At 44.8% G+C, this 18,104-nt stretch overlaps 1 protein-coding gene across 1 annotated transcript in view; it reads left to right on the top strand.

The window, feature by feature from the left end:
* The window catches only part of RFWD3 (ring finger and WD repeat domain 3), a 162,950-nt gene that overhangs the window by 127,994 nt on the left and 16,852 nt on the right, over positions 1 to 18,104 (top strand). The window contains exons 10-12 of the mRNA XM_085637103.1: positions 8,063 to 8,239; positions 8,921 to 9,132; positions 17,740 to 17,957. Coding sequence (XP_085493229.1) covers positions 8,063 to 8,239; positions 8,921 to 9,132; positions 17,740 to 17,957 — 607 coding nt within the window. The remainder of the gene's footprint in view (positions 1 to 8,062; positions 8,240 to 8,920; positions 9,133 to 17,739; positions 17,958 to 18,104) is intronic.

Below are 18,104 nucleotides of genomic sequence, written 5' to 3'. Positions count from 1 at the left end.
AGACTCAGACTTCAAAAGGCACCCCTGTACCCCGAAGCCCCTGGGCCTTGGTGAGCTGAACCGACTGTGCCCCTACGACTCCCTACATCTCTACTTACCTCTGCTGTTGTTGGTCTACCTCCTCCACCTCTGGTGTGACGCCTGCAGCCTGTTCGTCGAAAGCAGAATCCTCATGCCTGATGCTAAAATTGGACCCTGCACCACTGGTGGTGTATGTTTGATGCTGCTTTGTGCCCCCTCCTTTGCTGGTCCCAAACCTTGGTCCCTGCAACTGATCTACTTACCTTCAAGCAATGTGACTTTGAGCACCCCCAAGCTCCATTAAAACGCATTAGGCTGAACTCCGATTTTGACCTCTGCACCCGGCCACCCCTGTGCTGCTGGTGGTGCAGTTTTGGTACTCATCTGACTCTTGCCCACCTTTGGTCCTGAAGACTAGAACTGTAAGTGGCGTACTTAATTTTTTAACCTAATTATTGTTTTCCTCCCTAGAATAACATTGAACTGTTAAAAAATTACACTGAGTGTCGAATTTTGAAAGTGTAAAGTGTTTTTAACTAAAAACCGACTTACCTTATTGCAGAGATCCTGATATTTTTTAGTTGAGTGTTCATTATTGGTCAATTTTATGCAATAAATGTCTTGCACTCCTCTGTGTTAAACCTAAGGCTGCTAGCCCACACTATCACTAATAGAGCACTTTGGGTTTTACATTGAGGCCTGTACACTTTTGTGGAACCCCTGGACTCTATGCATGCTATAGGAAGCTGGCTCTGTATATGGTATTACAACTAGGTGGTTATACTGTGCACAGAGTCCAAGGGTTCCCTGTAAGTCCCTTTGAGTCGGTTTCATCTGGACAGGTCCGCTGTCCACAGGATATTAGTCTTTTTCAAAGGCACCAGTCCTCCCAGGGTTTTCAGAGGTCAATCGCTGCAAGACAGGTCAAAAGGTTGCTGAAGCTGGAGACAAGCTGGTAGGGCTGGGGCCAAGGCAGCCATTGTCTTCAGTCTTCTCTGCAGGAATGTCTTCTTGCTTCTTAGGTTGTCGAAGATCTAGTTTCTAAGTCAGGGGGAGCCACCTAAATACCACATTTAGGGGTGTTTTAGAGGAGTAGCAGGTAGGGCCAATGGGTACCTTACCTGGGGTGACTACACCCTCTATTAGGCCACCCTCCTGTGGGAGAGGACTTCGAGCTAGCCCTGATTGGAGGGGCCTTCATCTTCAAGATGGAGGAGAACGAAAAGTGTGCTTCACCTCACCTCTCCTATTCTCTTGAGTTTTCTTGCCAGTTTTCCTGGCCAAATCAGGGGTGTATACCAGGGGCTGCCATCAGCTGCTAGCAGCAGAGGCGTCTCATTACAAAGGCGGCAGATCTTTGAAGCTTCCCCCTTCGAGCACTGGCCCATCCTGGGAAAGGAGGTGACACATCTGCCCAGGATGTATGTATGTATGTGTGTTCTTATATAGCGCTCGACTTACCCTTGGGCATCTCGGCGCTTGCATTGGGAACCCGTCCTGGCTTTTCCCTGTGAGATAACCCGTACTGGGCATCCCCAAGGTGAAAGCCAGGCATACCACCGCGGGGGGGGCCGTAGTGGAGACTAAGCAAGCTATTGCCCAGAGTTGCAGTGTGTGAACCCATGATTCGAGTAGGCACCAAAGTGAGAATTATCAAGTCCGTGGACACTTGGGCTCAGACCCTGCCGCGTCGGGAATTGAACCCTGGTCCCGGGTCTGACCTCTGCTTCAGGGTATGCCTCCTCTAACCAGTGAGCCACATGGTTTTTCCTCCCAGAGAACAGGGGCTCTCTATCCAGAGGTCTAGAAACATGTCTGGCTATGGCTGGCTGCCAACAGACGGTCAGAGACCACACCAGGGTTGGTAGCTTTTCAGGGGGCACCTCTGAGATGCACTCTGAGTACATGGGACAATAAATCACTTGCTGGCATCAGTGTGGATTTATTGAGAGGAGTAATTTGGTACCCAACACTCCTGTGTTCAATGAAGCCATCATGGTGCTGGTGAACTCGAGCTGTCCTGTTTCTAGCCCATGTACTCTCTATGGCTTCACTGCGGTACAAAAGGGGGTGGTGATAGACGGAGCATCAGAACCAATCAAACACTCACACCCAGTCAACAGATCTGGGTTTGATCCATCACCGTTCTTTAGCCCACTCTGCCACCCCAGTTCAGATATGGCCATATGCAAATCAGTCTGACCCTGTGCCTCATGGGAACAGTCCAGCCCGAACTGCCAAGCCATGCCTTTCCTGGACCGGAAACAAGCTTCCTAGGACCGGTTTCTGGCATTTCAGCCGTCTTCAGCCAGGCTTGCTTGAATCCAGTGGCAAAGTGAGCAAGGGACTCACGTCTGAGCATACCCTGCCAACTTATGGCGAACAAAGCGGTACAAAAGGGGGTGGTGATGGACGGAGCATCAGAACCAATCAAACACTCACACCCAGTCAACAGATCTGGGTTTGATCCATCACCATTCTTTAGCCCACTCTGCCACCCCAGTTCAGATATGGCCATATGCAAATCAGTCTGACCCTGTGCCTCATGGGAACAGTCAAGCCCGAACTGCCAAGCCATGCCTTTCCTGGACCGGAAACAAGCTTCCTAGGACCGGTTTCTGGCATTTCAGCCGTCTTCAGCCAGGCTTGCTTGAATCCAGTGGCAAAGTGAGCAAGGGACTCACGTCTGAGCATACCCTGCCAACTTATGGCGAACAAAGCGGTACAAAAGGGGGTGGTGATGGACGGAGCATCAGAACCAATCAAACACTCACACCCAGTCAACAGATCTGGGTTTGATCCATCACCGTTCTTTAGCCCACTCTGCCACCCCAGTTCAGATATGGCCATATGCAAATCAGTCTGACCCTGTGCCTCATGGGAACAGTCCAGCCCGAACTGCCAAGCCATGCCTTTCCTGGACCGGAAACAAGCTTCCTAGGACCGGTTTCTGGCATTTCAGCCGTCTTCAGCCAGGCTTGCTTGAATCCAGTGGCAAAGTGAGCAAGGGACTCACGTCTGAGCATACCCTGCCAACTTATGGCGAACAAAGCGGTACAAAAGGGGGTGGTGATGGACGGAGCATCAGAACCAATCAAACACTCACACCCAGTCAACAGATCTGGGTTTGATCCATCACCGTTCTTTAGCCCACTCTGCCACCCCAGTTCAGATATGGCCATATGCAAATCAGTCTGACCCTGTGCCTCATGGGAACAGTCCAGCCCGAACTGCCAAGCCATGCCTTTTCTGGACCGGAAACAAGCTTCCTAGGACCGGTTTCTGGCATTTCACTGCTATGTTCGCCATAAGTTGGCAGGGTATGCTCAGACGTGAGTCCCTTGCTCACTTTGCCACTGGATTCAAGCAAGCCTGGCTGAAGACGGCTGAAATGCCAGAAACCGGTCCTAGGAAGCTTGATTCTGGTCCAGGGAAGGCATGGCTTGGCAGTTCGGGCTGAACTGTTCCCATGAGGCACAGGGTCAGACTGATTTGCATATGGCCATGTCTGAACTGGGGTGGCAGAGTGGGCTAAAGAATGGTGATGGATCAAATCCACATCTGTTGACTGGGTGTGAGTGTTTGATTGGTTCTGATGCTCCGTCCATCACCACCCCCTTTTGTACTGCTATGTTCGCCATAAGTTGGCAGGGTATGCTCAGACGTGAGTCCCTTGCTCACTTTGCCACTGGATTCAAGCAAGCCTGGCTGAAGACGGCTGAAATGCCAGAAACCGGTCCTAGGAAGCTTGATTCTGGTCCAGGGAAGGCATGGCTTGGCAGTTCGGGCTGAACTGTTCCCATGAGGCACAGGGTCAGACTGATTTGCATATGGCCATGTCTGAACTGGGGTGGCAGAGTGGGCTAAAGAATGGTGATGGATCAAATCCACATCTGTTGACTGGGTGTGAGTGTTTGATTGGTTCTGATGCTCCGTCCATCACCCCCCCCCCCCCCCCCCCCTTTTGTACTGCTATGTTCGCCATAAGTTGGCAGGGTATGCTCAGACGTGAGTCCCTTGCTCACTTTGCCACTGGATTCAAGCAAGCCTGGCTGAAGACGGCTGAAATGCCAGAAACCGGTCCTAGGAAGCTTGATTCTGGTCCAGGGAAGGCATGGCTTGGCAGTTCGGGCTGAACTGTTCCCATGAGGCACAGGGTCAGACTGATTTGCATATGGCCATGTCTGAACTGGGGTGGCAGAGTGGGCTAAAGAATGGTGATGGATCAAATCCACATCTGTTGACTGGGTGTGAGTGTTTGATTGGTTCTGATGCTCCGTCCATTACCACCCCCTTTTGTACTCTATGGCTTCACTGGCACTTAAAATATTAAGTAATGCCTTAGAACTGTGAGGCCTGCTAGAGGGGTGACATACCTATACCTCGAGGCAGTGCTGGCTGGCATGGCACCCAGGTAGGGTGCCATGTTGACTTTGTCATTTTCTCCCTCACAGGGACATGAAGCTGCAGGGGCATGGTCCCTGTGAGGGTCTCCAGGGGACCCTCTTAAGCTCCCAGGCCCTAGGAACTCAGGGTTCCACTTACTAGGGACTTGCAGTGGATAGAAGTACCAATTGGGCATCTGTTTTAAGGAAGAAGCACTAGCACAGGGTACCTGGATGGAAGGGACCATGCACACTATATTTGAAACCACAAGAAAACCAGGCAAAAAGTGGGGGCTAACCATGCAAAAACGGGCACTTTCTCACACATGGTGTAACCACCTAGTGGCATACCATATATAGAGCCCGATTCCTACAGATCTGGATTAAACATATGTTCCCTGTCAGTTTTATGCAGGACATGGGAACAATGTACATACCTTTTACCACTGATGTCCTTTGGCTTTACCCCTAGTTCTGAGCCAAAAACTGAGCTATAAGTACTGCTCTTTAGCATTTGACCGTTACAGAAGCAAAGTCAACCAATCCTAGATATTTGGAAATCTATGCTAATCAATAAATCCGTTTTCAGCCAGTGATTTTACTTACTGCAAAAGCTTCATTTTTTTGTTTTTACTTCTAACACTTCGCAGTACACTGTACTTAATCACCTGCGGCCACTTTAATTTGTATACCAACGTCACCTCATAATTAAGGAGACTTGAGAGACTGCTTAGGCTACTCCTCTAGTACAAGTATCCGTGCAAAGCAGACATTAACCATTACAGAGAATTGTGTGGGTAGTGTTCGCTGGTGTGGAGGACCCTGCGGGTCTGTTTGACTTTTTCCAAAATGTTGTGAAAATGTTGGTCTACTAAAGCAATGTTTGTCCTTCATATTATGCTGTCACAATAACTTTCAGTCCTTCATTCTTTTAGTCTGATGCAGTCTAGGCCTACTCTTGCTTGCTGGCATTGGAAACAGTGTTGATTTGCCGTATGTAGCCTTGCACAGCTCATAGAGTGGAGATTGCTTTAGACTCTGCCCAAGGCTATCTGTCTTTGATGCTGTCTGAATTGAGTGCATGTGTGCCCCACTGGTCACATCAGCTTGGGAAGTGGCAGTACCTTTCATGGGGAGGCTGTGCTCCGGTGGCACAGTTTATGATCCTGTCGATTACTTCTCTGTTGGCTTTTCTGTGAGCACAGACATAAGCCACAACATGAACAAACCTAGAAGTCATACCATTATTATTGCAGCAATGTGAATCATTGATTAATGTCTTCTCTGACTGCGGGGGGGTACCTGCCTAATTAGCACATAATCTCCTTCAGCATTCAGGTTGGTCAGTTGAGACCACTGAATGCAACCACGATGTTTTGGTTCAGTGACTAAATATCGAGGGACAGAATATAGACTGCCCAAAATATTGACTCAAAAATATCGAGGGACAGAATATAGAATCATTATCTACAAACGGGTAAGTACTAAAATATAGAGTACAAAATATAGATAGTTAAAATATAGTTAACTAAAATATCGAATTTTTTAAATGTATTAAATAATATAAAAGTAATTAAATAAACACAATTAAATAAAACATAGTTAAAATAATTTTAAAAAGCTTAAAATGTAAAAATAATAAATGTAATGTAAAAAAACATAATTTTTTTAACATATATATTTACTTAATAGTATGATAAAATAATTAATCTTAATTATAAAATACTAAAAACATATTTACATATGTATATGTAAATACACCTATTATCTAAATAAAAAAAGAAATAATATATAATAATTTAAATACTTATACTTTTTGTTAATTAATATTTTACACTACATTAAATATAACCAAATTAAAAACATTACATAGCTAATGGAATAAAATTAGTAGTCACAATCCAACAATTGCAAAATTAAAGAATTTGTTGGATAGTGGGAGGGTAAAAATTACTATTCCCACTCCAGTGAGTGCAACAGTAGGGAAAGCGTTGGATAGCGTAGGGATATAATGTACTATTCCCACTCCAATGAGTGCAACAGTAGGGAAAGCGTTGGATAGCGCGAGGGTAAAAATTACTATTCCCACTCCAGTGAGTGCAACCGTAGGGAAAGCGTTGGATATCGTAGGGGTAAAAATTAATATTTCCACTCCAGTGAGTGCAACAGTAGGGAAAACGTTGGATAGTGTAGGGGTAACATTTACTATTACTACTCACTCCTGAGTGCAACAGAAGAGAAAACTTTGCATAACGGGAGGGTAAAAATTACTATTCCCACTCCAGAGAGTGCAACAGTAGGCAAAGCGTTGGGGGTAAAAATGACTATTCCCACTCCAGTGAGTGCATCAGTAGGGAAAGCGTTGGATAGCGTAGGGGTAAAAATTACTATTCCCGCTCCAGTGAGTGCAACAGTAGGGAAAGTAATGATTTTAATATTTAAATAAGAATCAATTATCAATACCAATTAAAATTAATTGCCAATCTCAAAATATTTAATTAATTATAAATACCAATAAATATTATTTATTTAATTACCTATTAATAATTAACAACCAATTAATTTTCAATACCAAAAATGTAATCAGTAATAAACAAATGACCAATTAATAATTAACAAATTATTTAGCAATACACAAAAATGTCAATAATTATTTAATTACAATTACATTACTTTCCACCCTATTCCCCTATACACCCACAACCCGCTACAGAACTAAAACGCAAAATTAAATAAAAAATAATTCATGAAAATTAATATTTAATTTACTGTAATTAAATTACTTCCCACCCTATTCCCCTATAAACCCTCAACCCGCTACGGAATTAAATTACGCAACAATTAAATAACATAAAATCCATTACTTTACAAAAACTAAACATATGTTAAAAAAATATATATAATTTTAACACGTATACCAACCCACATAGCACAAAAAAAATTGATATTAAGGAGAACTATATTTCTAAATTTGATATTATGGAAACCGATATTTCTTACCTCAAATTCAATATTCTATACAACTATATTTTGGGAATTCGATATTCTGGCCTCTCTATATTTTCTATTAGATGTTCTGTAGAGTCGATATTTCAAATTCGATATTTTGGGTGTTTACCGATGTTTTAGCGTCTCACATTTCTAGGCAATCAGTTTCTCGGCAGAAAAGCTTGCAAAGCAGTCAGTCTTTTCTTTTTAGTGCCCAGCAGTCTTATAATCTGCAGGGATGCTAAGTCTATATGACAGTCCATCTGTGTTTTAGTTGCCATTGCCCCATGTTTGTTTGCGGGAAGAATTTCTCAGTGCCATTTATGTGAAGAGATTGCATTAGTTACTGGTACTCAATAAACTGCTCCTTTTGTGTGCTCAAACTTTCAAGCAAAACCTCCAAAATAAAAGGAAAAGAAAATCAGCTGTGAGATGCACACAGAAAAACTGAGCTCCATGACTTTGCACATGTAATCTGAATATCTTTTTCTTGAACTCCATTGGCATGAGTTTTTAATTCTTGTGCAGCAGTCCCTCCTGCAGGAAGTCCAAGGGACTTCTAAGAGAGTAGCTTAACAAACAATACATGAACCACGTGTCTCAAGTCTAAGACAACTGACCTTTTTCAAATGCTGCTAAGCGAACTTTTTTTATTTCTTCTTATGCAGCTTGTTGACAAATACTGTGGTACAGACTTATAATGCTGGTCGACCGGTTTGGAGCTGCTGTTGGTGCGAGGATGATACAAACTACATCTATGCGGGACTGATCAACGGCTCTGTGCTTGTATATGACCTGAGAGACACCAGCTCGTCTGTGCGTGAACTAGTGCCTCAAGGATCCAGGTACGATAGGTTTATGATAAAGGACAATAATTTAAATAGGTTAGATAATTTGTTTTCTTTACATGTTTGTTGTTGCCTCTGGTCATGAAAGATTAAAGTAGCAGAGGTCTGTTATCTGCTATAGTGATTGAGATCGAATGAAAAGGTCTCAAGCTTGATGTGTATTAGACAAAAGAGGGCGCCTGAAAATGAATGAGAAGGGAATAGCAGGGGAAAGGAGAAATTCTAAGCCAACTCCACACAATGTAATGTAGGTATGATTCTACTAATTACTTATAATGATAAAGATTCACAGGTCAGACATTCTCAAAAACCATTTATTGCAGAAAACAATCTTTAGATGTACTGTTTCCCTTTCAGTATTTTTACAGAATAACAAGAAACTAGATTAATTTCACACAGATGTAGACTGTAAGCTCAGTTCATCAACAGAACATTATTGAGAACTTGTACATGCAGAATAATTGCTTTACAGGACACATATTGCTCCACACATACTAAAAAAATCTCATCCACACTTTGATCTATCAAACTTCATTCACGCAGTCTCATTCATACTTTTTATTGAGTTGGCTTTTTAAAACAAGGTGATGCCTTTTATGACGAAGGCAGAGCACAAACTAAAAGTTCAATTTGTTATCAAGCAGCAGTGTTAAAGTTGTTTTTGTGTGACCTTTGCAGGTGTCCAGTTGTGTCGCTGTCTTACCTGCCACGCATGGCCTCAGCTGCTTTTCCTTGTGGGGGAGTTTTGGCTGGTACACTTGAAGGCGCTTGCTTCTGGGAGCAGAATAATGCTCAGTATCGACCTCATCTACTTCCACTAGAAGCTGGAGGTTGTACTGATATCCAGACTGAAAGCAACACACGACACTGCCTTGTCACCTACAGGCCAGGTGAGTCAGTAAAGTATTTTAGTTAACGAGGCGATTATTAGATGCTGACAGACAGGTCAGAAAAGTCATTAGCTCACTCTGTGAATGGTGTGCGAGCGTGCGTTCGTTCATGTAACTGCATTCCAAGTAGGATTTCGTTGATTTAATCAGCTACCAGACCAAAAACGTGTTTAGCGTCAGGTGCGTTTCGGCTTACAAATCCTTTGTCACGACACCTGTGCACTACATCACTTCCTATTTCAGCATGCACTGTGACATAAATAATGGACTGTCGGATATCTACAATGTCAGCGGCCATGTTGGATACTGCAAATTCACATTGAATATATTATACTTATTAATGTGAGATTTCATAATCACTGTTTTTAAGATTAGTTTTCACAATTAAACTTCACACAATTAAATACAATTTGTGATGGTGGCTTATGCCCAAGTAGGCCTAGCTGCTTTAATTACACCAAATATATCTATATCATTTGTTTTTTATATGTTTCAGAATTGTTTATATATTTCACTTGGTTTCAAATGAATACTAAGGCCCTGGGGGGGTTGGGATGAGTCTTCAAACTTTTAAGTGACCTGGAATCTTTTTCATTCACTGAGATTGAGTACAACACCTTTTAGAGTGATGCCATGAGACGCCAGCTGTACATGTCGATGTGCATTCACTCACCCAGTGCCCGATTCTACCTCACAGGTTGTTCATAGTAGTCTATATCCTCCATCTCATGTCTAGGACCTAACTTGTAAAAGACCATATGTATGAATACAAGGCCTTAACAGGAGCCAGTGAAGCCTCTTCAGGCCATGGGTAGTTTCCTTATGAACCTTCATAACTACTTCGCTTGTGCAGGCCTACATTTGGTTTTGTGCTTTTATTTAAGGAGCCTTAAAAAAGGTCACAAAATAATAACACTGTGTGGGCCTTGGCTTGTTCATTTAGTTAGGAACTCAATTTAACCAATGGCATTATTGTCTTGTGACATCATCAGGCGGTTATTCAAATGATGAGAACTGATCTAAAATGACTAAAACCATTTTTACCTTTTTGACTGTATGGATTTTATATCCGCAATACTAAATAAGGCATGCTGTTGATTCTGGTTTTGAATTACCCCTACCATTAGCTTCATCATCTTGTTTTTTTCCCTGCCAGGAGAAATTTGATTATGTTGCTTGCACAGGTACTTTTGACTCTGCAACTGGGGGACTGGATGTTGCCCCTCAACTTACAGGACATTTTCACTAATGTTGCAGTCACACAGGTTTCACCCAGTACCAATTTGCAGTCCTCCTATTCAGGCTGACATCAGACGTTTGAGTCTTTAACAAGATTGTAGTAGTGCAAGATTGTAGTAGTACAGGGCTTTCTGTATTCTCCTTAACTGAACTATTGACTGCTGAGGGTGGAATTGCCGCAGCTGGTGTCAGACCACCCAAGTGTCACAGTATCCCTACTGTTCTCTTTGGGGCTATCCACAAATCTGCCCAAGTCACACCTGGAGCCATGGCAGCACTTTCTCCTCTTCGAGGTGGGATAGGGTACAACTTCTTCTGGTTTTCTTGCATTTCCAAACTACCGGGTGGTTTAGAAAAGGATCCTGATATTTCAGGCTGTGGAGGTCTCCATTTTGCCATCGCAGTCGTCCACATGTTGGATCTCCAGGCTCTTTGAATCTTGTTGGTCACTCATGCACATGAGGCTGACTGTCAGACAGTTTCCAGATTGCCCTGGAGCCATGAAATATCTTCAGTAGTGTTCAGTGTCTTGGAAACTCATTGGTGGTAGACCCTTCTTCTCTCCCGCAGCAGGGGTTGCGGTGGTGACTAACTCCTCCACTCTAGGGCTGGATGTACATTAGGAGGACTGAGATCAGAGGACTCTGGTCTGCAGCAGAGCAGAGGTGTTTTAGCTATCCCTTCATGGTCAATCATTTTGGGTCCTCACAGACAACATGAACATGATCATTCTCCTGTGATTTTGCCATAACATGATGGGTTATGACCCCAGTCAGTCATCTTGCCAAACATGACTGGATCTTTCTCTCCAGAGGTGGTTCAGTCCATCTTCGCCCTTTGAATCACCTATCGAGTTGAGCTGTCTTCCATGCAAGAGTGGACTGCCTGCTGTTCTCCGCTGTGCATTTTCTTTACCAGGGAGCTCAGGGGGTGTGTTTTGTTCAAAGTGGGACTTTCCCCTTAATTGCAAAATTCCACGCACCCATGGATCCCTCCGGTTTGAGGACATTGTCAAGACTAAGCACCTATAATTTTGATTGCACCGGACTGGCCATGAAAAAGTATTGTACGCGGATCTGTTTAATTTGATAGAGACTTGTAGTAGCAGATTCCTTTCCTTAGAATTTTCCTAAGGCGTCAGACTGGATCCGGAAAATATTACAAAAAGAACTATTGATGGACATTTTTGCTCACCATGCCATTCCAGTTTGGACCCAGCCACCTGCAAATCAGTCCTGACCCTGCACCCTATGGGAACAGTCCAGCCCGAACTGCCAGGCCAGGTCCTCCCTGGACTGGAAACAAGCATCCTAGGACTGATTTCAGGGTTTCACCCCTCTTCAGCCAGGCTAGCTTGATTCCAGTGGCATGGAGAGCACAGGACTCACGTCTGAACATACCCGTCCCACTCGGGGTGACAATTGCAAAAAGAACTATTGATGGACAGAATGCAGAACAATGTCATACATTCTCCCCAGTACAGAGATCTGGGCCTAAATCCATAGTTTTTTTGCTCACCATGCTATTCCAGTTTGGAAATATTAAACAGTACCCCTGCTTGCCGGTAGGTGTCATCAAGCAGCTCATTCTAGGTGTTGTCTGTGTCGAATTTGACCTGCTTGGTGCCTATATCGGTGCCACCCCAGCGTGCTGACATCAGTTGTTTTCTTTACGTGTTTACCGCACAGATCTGGAAGAGCTACCCAATCACTTTTTGGCCACTATTTTGACATATTTTTTTATTTTTCTCACAGTGTGCTAGGTATGTTCCCAAAGAAGGCATGGGTTTTAAACCCTGTGGAGCCTCTCACAGGTAAGCATTTGTGATTGACCCCCATCTGGTTTGTCTGTGGTGTCTAGAATTGGACCACAACTCTAGTAACTGTTCCACCTGCCTCACTGTGAATCCACAGGCGATTTGTGAGCGGGAGACTAAACTCCTGGTGGCCAGATATCGGAAGACTACGCACCACCCTAGGTCCCAGTTGACTGCAAGTTCCCGAATCTGCTCTTGGAGTTGTCGTTGGTCATCTTCGGTTAAGTGCCACCATCACAAAAAAACGAAGAAGTTAAAGCGCTCTTCAACCTTTCAACGTTGGTTCAAATCATCCGACTAGGTGCGGCAATGATGCCACCAGTGGAGGCCCCGCTCCCGCACTCAGCTGCTGAGCCTGATCCTCAGTCGACTCCATCTTTTCCTGAATTTCCTGGAGCTGGGGCAACAATGAGTTTTCCGAGGCTAAGCACCTCATATTTGTGCATCCAGACCCTGTTGAGCGCCCTCTGGCCCCACAGGTCTGGAAGTTTCCGTGACTGGACTCCTTCCGGCGGGTATGCCCTCTGCGCCAGCTGGGCCTTTGTATCCATTACCAGATTTGGGCTGACTCCGGTCACAAACCAACTACCTTCTCTGGAGTTCAGTCTGGTAGCTCCCTTCTAGGTGTTAGTAATATGCCTCGCAGCAGCGCAGAGCCCATAGTAATTTCTGACTGGAACGCCACCACCACATCTGGCTTCTCGGGGAATGTTCAGGCATCGCTTATGGACATGCCATTTGATTGCACTTGCCTGTTCAGCCAAATAGCCAGTTCAGTGCCTGAGTGCTTGTAAGAGAGTAGGGTTACCTCCCTGTTGTTGGGGCTCACAAAGACCCCACACTAAAGGCACTCTACTTTTCTCTCCTTCCATGGCTACTAGCTGTGTCCTTCCTAGCAGAGCCACCATGGCCAACAGGCTTCCCAGCCTTTTCAAGGCCGAAGATACAGCTCCCACAAGTGCCAGGGGGATCAAGGCTAGAGGACTGCCCAGTCAGCTATCCCCCGGCAGCCTCCTAGCCCCTTTAGTATGCCCTTGCAACAAGCGCAGGCACTCTGTTGAAGGCAGGATCAGGAACCAACTGCCCCAATGGCAAGCCATAAGTTTGACAAGTAGCTGCTCTTAATTGCCTGGTGTGGTTACACCCTTCCATAGCTAGAAAACACTCCACCGCTGCCACTATCCTCAGCTTGACTGATGTAGGACCACCTCTCCTTGTTGCACCAGGAAGTGCAGGCTCCTTCGGTCAAAGGAGCCATTGAGAGGGTGCTGGCAACAGAAGTAGGACATAGTGGCTATTCTCTCTGCTTTCTAGTTCCAAAGAAAGATGAAGGCCTCCACCCTATCCTAGATATGCACTCTCTCAATGCCTACCTGAAGACCGAGAGATTCAATATGCCAACGCTTGCTCAGGTTCTGTCTGCTTTAGACCCTGGAGACTGTTTGGTACCCTTGGACCTGCAGGATGCCTATTTTTATACCCCCTCCTGCAAGTCCATTGGCGTTCTCTGCGGTTCTTGATGGGACCGGAGGATTTTCAGTTTATGCTCCCTTTTGGTCTCACCTGTGCCCCTCGTAAGTTCAAGAACGTGAAGGCAGTAGTTGCTGCACATCTGTGGAGGTTGGAAGTTCCAATCTTTACCTACCCTGATGACTGGCTGCTAGAGGGAACCAAACTGGGAGCCCTTGTGGTTCGTTGGGGCCCAAAGGCTGCCAAAGGGAGTCAGAACTGCACAGGAAATCTGCAGCATGGCCTCTTTGAAGGCCTCGATCATCTGTGTTGCCGACGATGGCCCGGAAAACTTATAGCGCACCAGGACCAGCTGAGGATTCATCTCCGCTACCTGGAACCAAGAGGGGAGACTGACTGGCATTGTTATGCACTTGTCTTCTTCTTGTATATGGAGTAGCAGGATAGGGTAGTGTCCCTGCTTGCTTTTTGTTGCCTGCATTGGGACTTTTTGAACTTTTTGACTTGGAACCTCTTGCCAGAATGTCCCTATGCGTTAGACAGAGTTCACACCCGCTACTTGAAGTGGGAGGTGGACTTGTGCAAAGGCTGCAACTTCTTATGTTGTGCGATGTACAACTTCACTTCTAGATCCCTGATCACCTGATGCATGAATGCAACTCTTATTGCACAACTCATAGTTGTGTCCTGAGCCCAAACACCAGATTGTCACTTCTGCTGGAAAGTTCCTTTGCTGGACTCTTATCAAGCTGTGCCTCCCTGCTGCCTTCTATTGCCCTGCCTGGGTGAGGAGGACTGGACCTGTTTCACTTGAACCCAGTGTGACTCCATGGGCTTGCTAGCTTGCCTCCTAATCTGAAGTATCAGCGACAAAGACAACTTCCAACCATCCTGCTCCTACACGTGGACTCTGCAATCAGTGAGTTTGCCCTGCCAAGTGGTGCCACCACAGCCCTGGACCCTTGTAAGTGGTTCTAAGGTGTTTGCTCCAGCAGAACCAACGCATCCTCTGCTGCTAGAGCCGAACCGACTTATCGGCACTGTTGTGGGAACAGGACCTGCGCATCTCACTCTGAACAAGCTCATCGTCTTCAGAAGAAGCGCATCGCCTACAGAACTGTCGCATTGCGGAACCAGTGTATCGCTTTCGGCACCGACGCATCACCACTGCTGCGTGTAGAAGATAGTCGCTTCACCCTTACTGCATCTGGAACACCGACACATCGTTCGGCTGCACTGCACATCTTCGTTGACGAAACCAGGATTACTGTACTGTTTTTCCACGGGTCTCACTGGGTCCCTTTATCTGGCCCGCGCTCCATTGCAGTCGGCTTGAACTTTTGACTGTGCCCCAGTCTGGTATTACCAGATATCCCAGGTAAGCACTTACTGCTTCTAAGCACTGTTATAGATTATTCTTTTCAAATGTATATCTTAAGTTCTACTTATTGGATTTTGGGGGTTTTGGTCTTGCTTTATTTATTAAACTAAGTTCTATTTTTCTAACCTGGTGTGGAATCTTTTTGTATGGTATTTTCACTGTTTTACTGTTCGAAGTGTTCAACAAATACACATTGACTCCAAATTAAGCCTGACTGTTCTGTGAAAAGCTACCAGAGGGTGAGCACAGACTAATTTAGGGTTTGCCTGCTTCTTACCCTGACTAGGATTGTAGTTGTCAATTAACTAGGGCTCAAAGACCAGTCAACCTCCAACCCAATTTCTAGCATTCTCCAAATCGAGGATGTTGCCTGGGGACTGTACTAAGTTGAGGAATCTGCAGTTAGAGTAACTACTAGACAGTGTTACAGAAAGTAAGTAACTGGTTTGTCAAGAAGCTTTTCTATGGTGATCTTCTACAACAAACATTTGATGGATCCAAAAGGTTTATTGCGTCATTGCAAGGTTAACCATGAAAAAGGACAGTTCTGGGAGCAATGCTTTTATACTCAGTTTGCGTTCAAATCATTCAGCTAAAAAAAACGTCCTCACTCAGTTATTTTTGCAGATATATATAATTGACCTTTCCCATCGGTTAACCAGGGTGCCATACTCCATGCAAGTGAATTTAGACTTTGTACTTAAGGCAAAATTTCCCTTTCTGAAAAGGTTAGCTTCCCTATCGCCTTTGTGAATTAGTCATGAAGAAATGACCGTTCAGATGCATGTATTTCAGAACAAGAGGAACACAAGCCAGCGTTGTCGCAACATTTTGTAGTACTTTAATTGTGCTGAGTTTCCTGACGTGTAAATATTTTTACTGACAATACTGTATGTTGACACCCTGTATTATTCCATCTTGTCATCTCATCATATAGCGATGTTGTGCTGGTTCTACAAAGTATGCCTAGTTGTATGAACAGCAGCAAGATTTGGGGTAACATCAATGTTATATTGCCATTGGTCCAGGCATATCTGACCAGTGAGAACTTGAAAACTATAAAGTGATGTAGGTATCTGGACTATAAAAACAGTGCTTACAAATCTGAGCAGCTATTAGGTGTTGACATCTACCACATTGTAGGAAGCTGGCTCTTTATATGTTATATCAAAATGAGATATATCTTGCAGAGAGTCCAAGGTTTCCCTTATGAGTGGTCAGGGGGCTTGCTGTGGCAATCCCAAGGTGCTCTTCTAGGGAGTAGTGTGGTTGAGCAGCCTTAGGCTTATCACAGAGTAGTGCAAGACATCTGCAGATACACACAATAGTCAATAAGTGGGACACACAACTCAAGAAGGAGACCCACACCATTTTATAAAAATAACCAGTATCTTTATATATGCTTTGACACCAGAATCCAATCCCTCAGGTAAGTACGTTTTTTAAGAAAAATATTTTATAGTTCAAAAGGTCAACACTGCTCTGGACAAAGGGTGTCTGCCTCCTCTCCCGTGAGAGGAGACAGATTTGCATTTCAAAGGCGGGAGCTTCTTAAAAGCTTGCTGGCCTAGGAGTGCAAATCTGTAGGTCGTCCTGGGGAGGGGTGTGAACACCCTCTTCCCATGCAGGCTTTGTTTCTTACCTTCCGAGAGCAAAGGCCCTCACCCTGGGAGGTCTGGAATCTGTCTCGAGTGACAGGCTCGCAGACCGGCCAGCCAACACACCAGAGGCTGGTAGGTGTTCAGAAGACACCTCTAAGGTGCCCTCTGGGTGGCATATATTGGTAAATTCAACACTGGAATCAGTGTGGGTGTATTAATACGAGATGTTTGATGCCAAACATCCCTATCTTCAGTGAAGACATCATGTAGCTAGGGAACTAGTTTTCACCAGTGTCCAGCACATGTTCTAAAATGGCTTCCCTGTTCGCTTGTACTGGCATTAATGGAACTGACCAGCACAGGGGCATCTCTGCTCATGCAGGTATGCCCTCACATAGTGTATTAAGCACCCTGCCTTAGGTCAGTAAAGCCTGCTGGGGGCTGACTTTTGTCTGCACCAAAACATGCAGTCTTGCATGTGTTTGGTGAGGGGTTTCTTGGGTGGGCCCTCTTTAGTGCCCTAGGTGCCAGCGGTACCACTTACTAGGGACTTACATGGGGTGCTAAAGGTATTGCCAATTGGGGGAAACAATTGTACATTTTTGGGAAAGAGATCTGGCACTGGGGACCTGGTTTACAGAAACCCATCGCACTTCCAGTCGAAATCACATCATTTACCATGCAAAAAGGGGGGGTGGCCATGTCAAAAAGGAGTACTTTCCCACACACATGCTGTACAAGAGGGTATTGTGGTTGTTATCTACAGGACCCAGACCAGGCTGCTTCTATTGATGTAAACATATTATTGTGGTGTTGGACAACTCTTTACCGCGGTGTGACTTGTTCCTTAATTGGACAGATATTCGGACACTTTCAAAGTGACAGTAATCCGCACTACATAAAATAACTGAATTTGTTCTGATCCTAGGTTTCACTTTGCGGTGAAGGCTCTTTACATAGTTATCAATCTGCTAGACAATCCCTCCTTTGTTATTATGCGTTTACTGATTGACTGTTCTTACTGAGTATCATTTGTCGCCAATGGCAATTGATGTCTGCATAATCATGTTTCTCTCTCTTTGTGCCAACTCTTTCTGCAGGCAAGTCACACACATCTGTCCGTTGTGTTATGATGGAGATGACCACTAGCCGTTTGGTGGGTTCCGATGAGGCTGTTATGTGTTCCTGTTACCCAGTGCAGACTTTTACTGCTGGATCCACATGCAAACTTCTCACCAAGAATGCAATTTTCGAGAGCCCGAGCAAGGATGGCAGTATCTTGGTCTGTGCAGGAGATGAAGCTACTAATTCTGCCATGGTAAGATCTAAATTCAGTCACCCCTCTTTCTGAGGTCAGGCTTTCAGGCTATTTTTTTCACTGCTTAGCATTTGACCATTAACTAAGCGATCAGTTGTCCAGAACAGCTGGTGCCTTGAACTCACAGTGGAATGCAGCGGACACTCC

This window comes from Triturus cristatus, chromosome 12 (assembly GCF_964204655.1).
Source record: "Triturus cristatus chromosome 12, aTriCri1.1, whole genome shotgun sequence".
Taxonomy (NCBI): Eukaryota; Metazoa; Chordata; class Amphibia; order Caudata; family Salamandridae; genus Triturus; species Triturus cristatus.
This window is presented reverse-complemented; position numbering and strand designations above follow the sequence as displayed.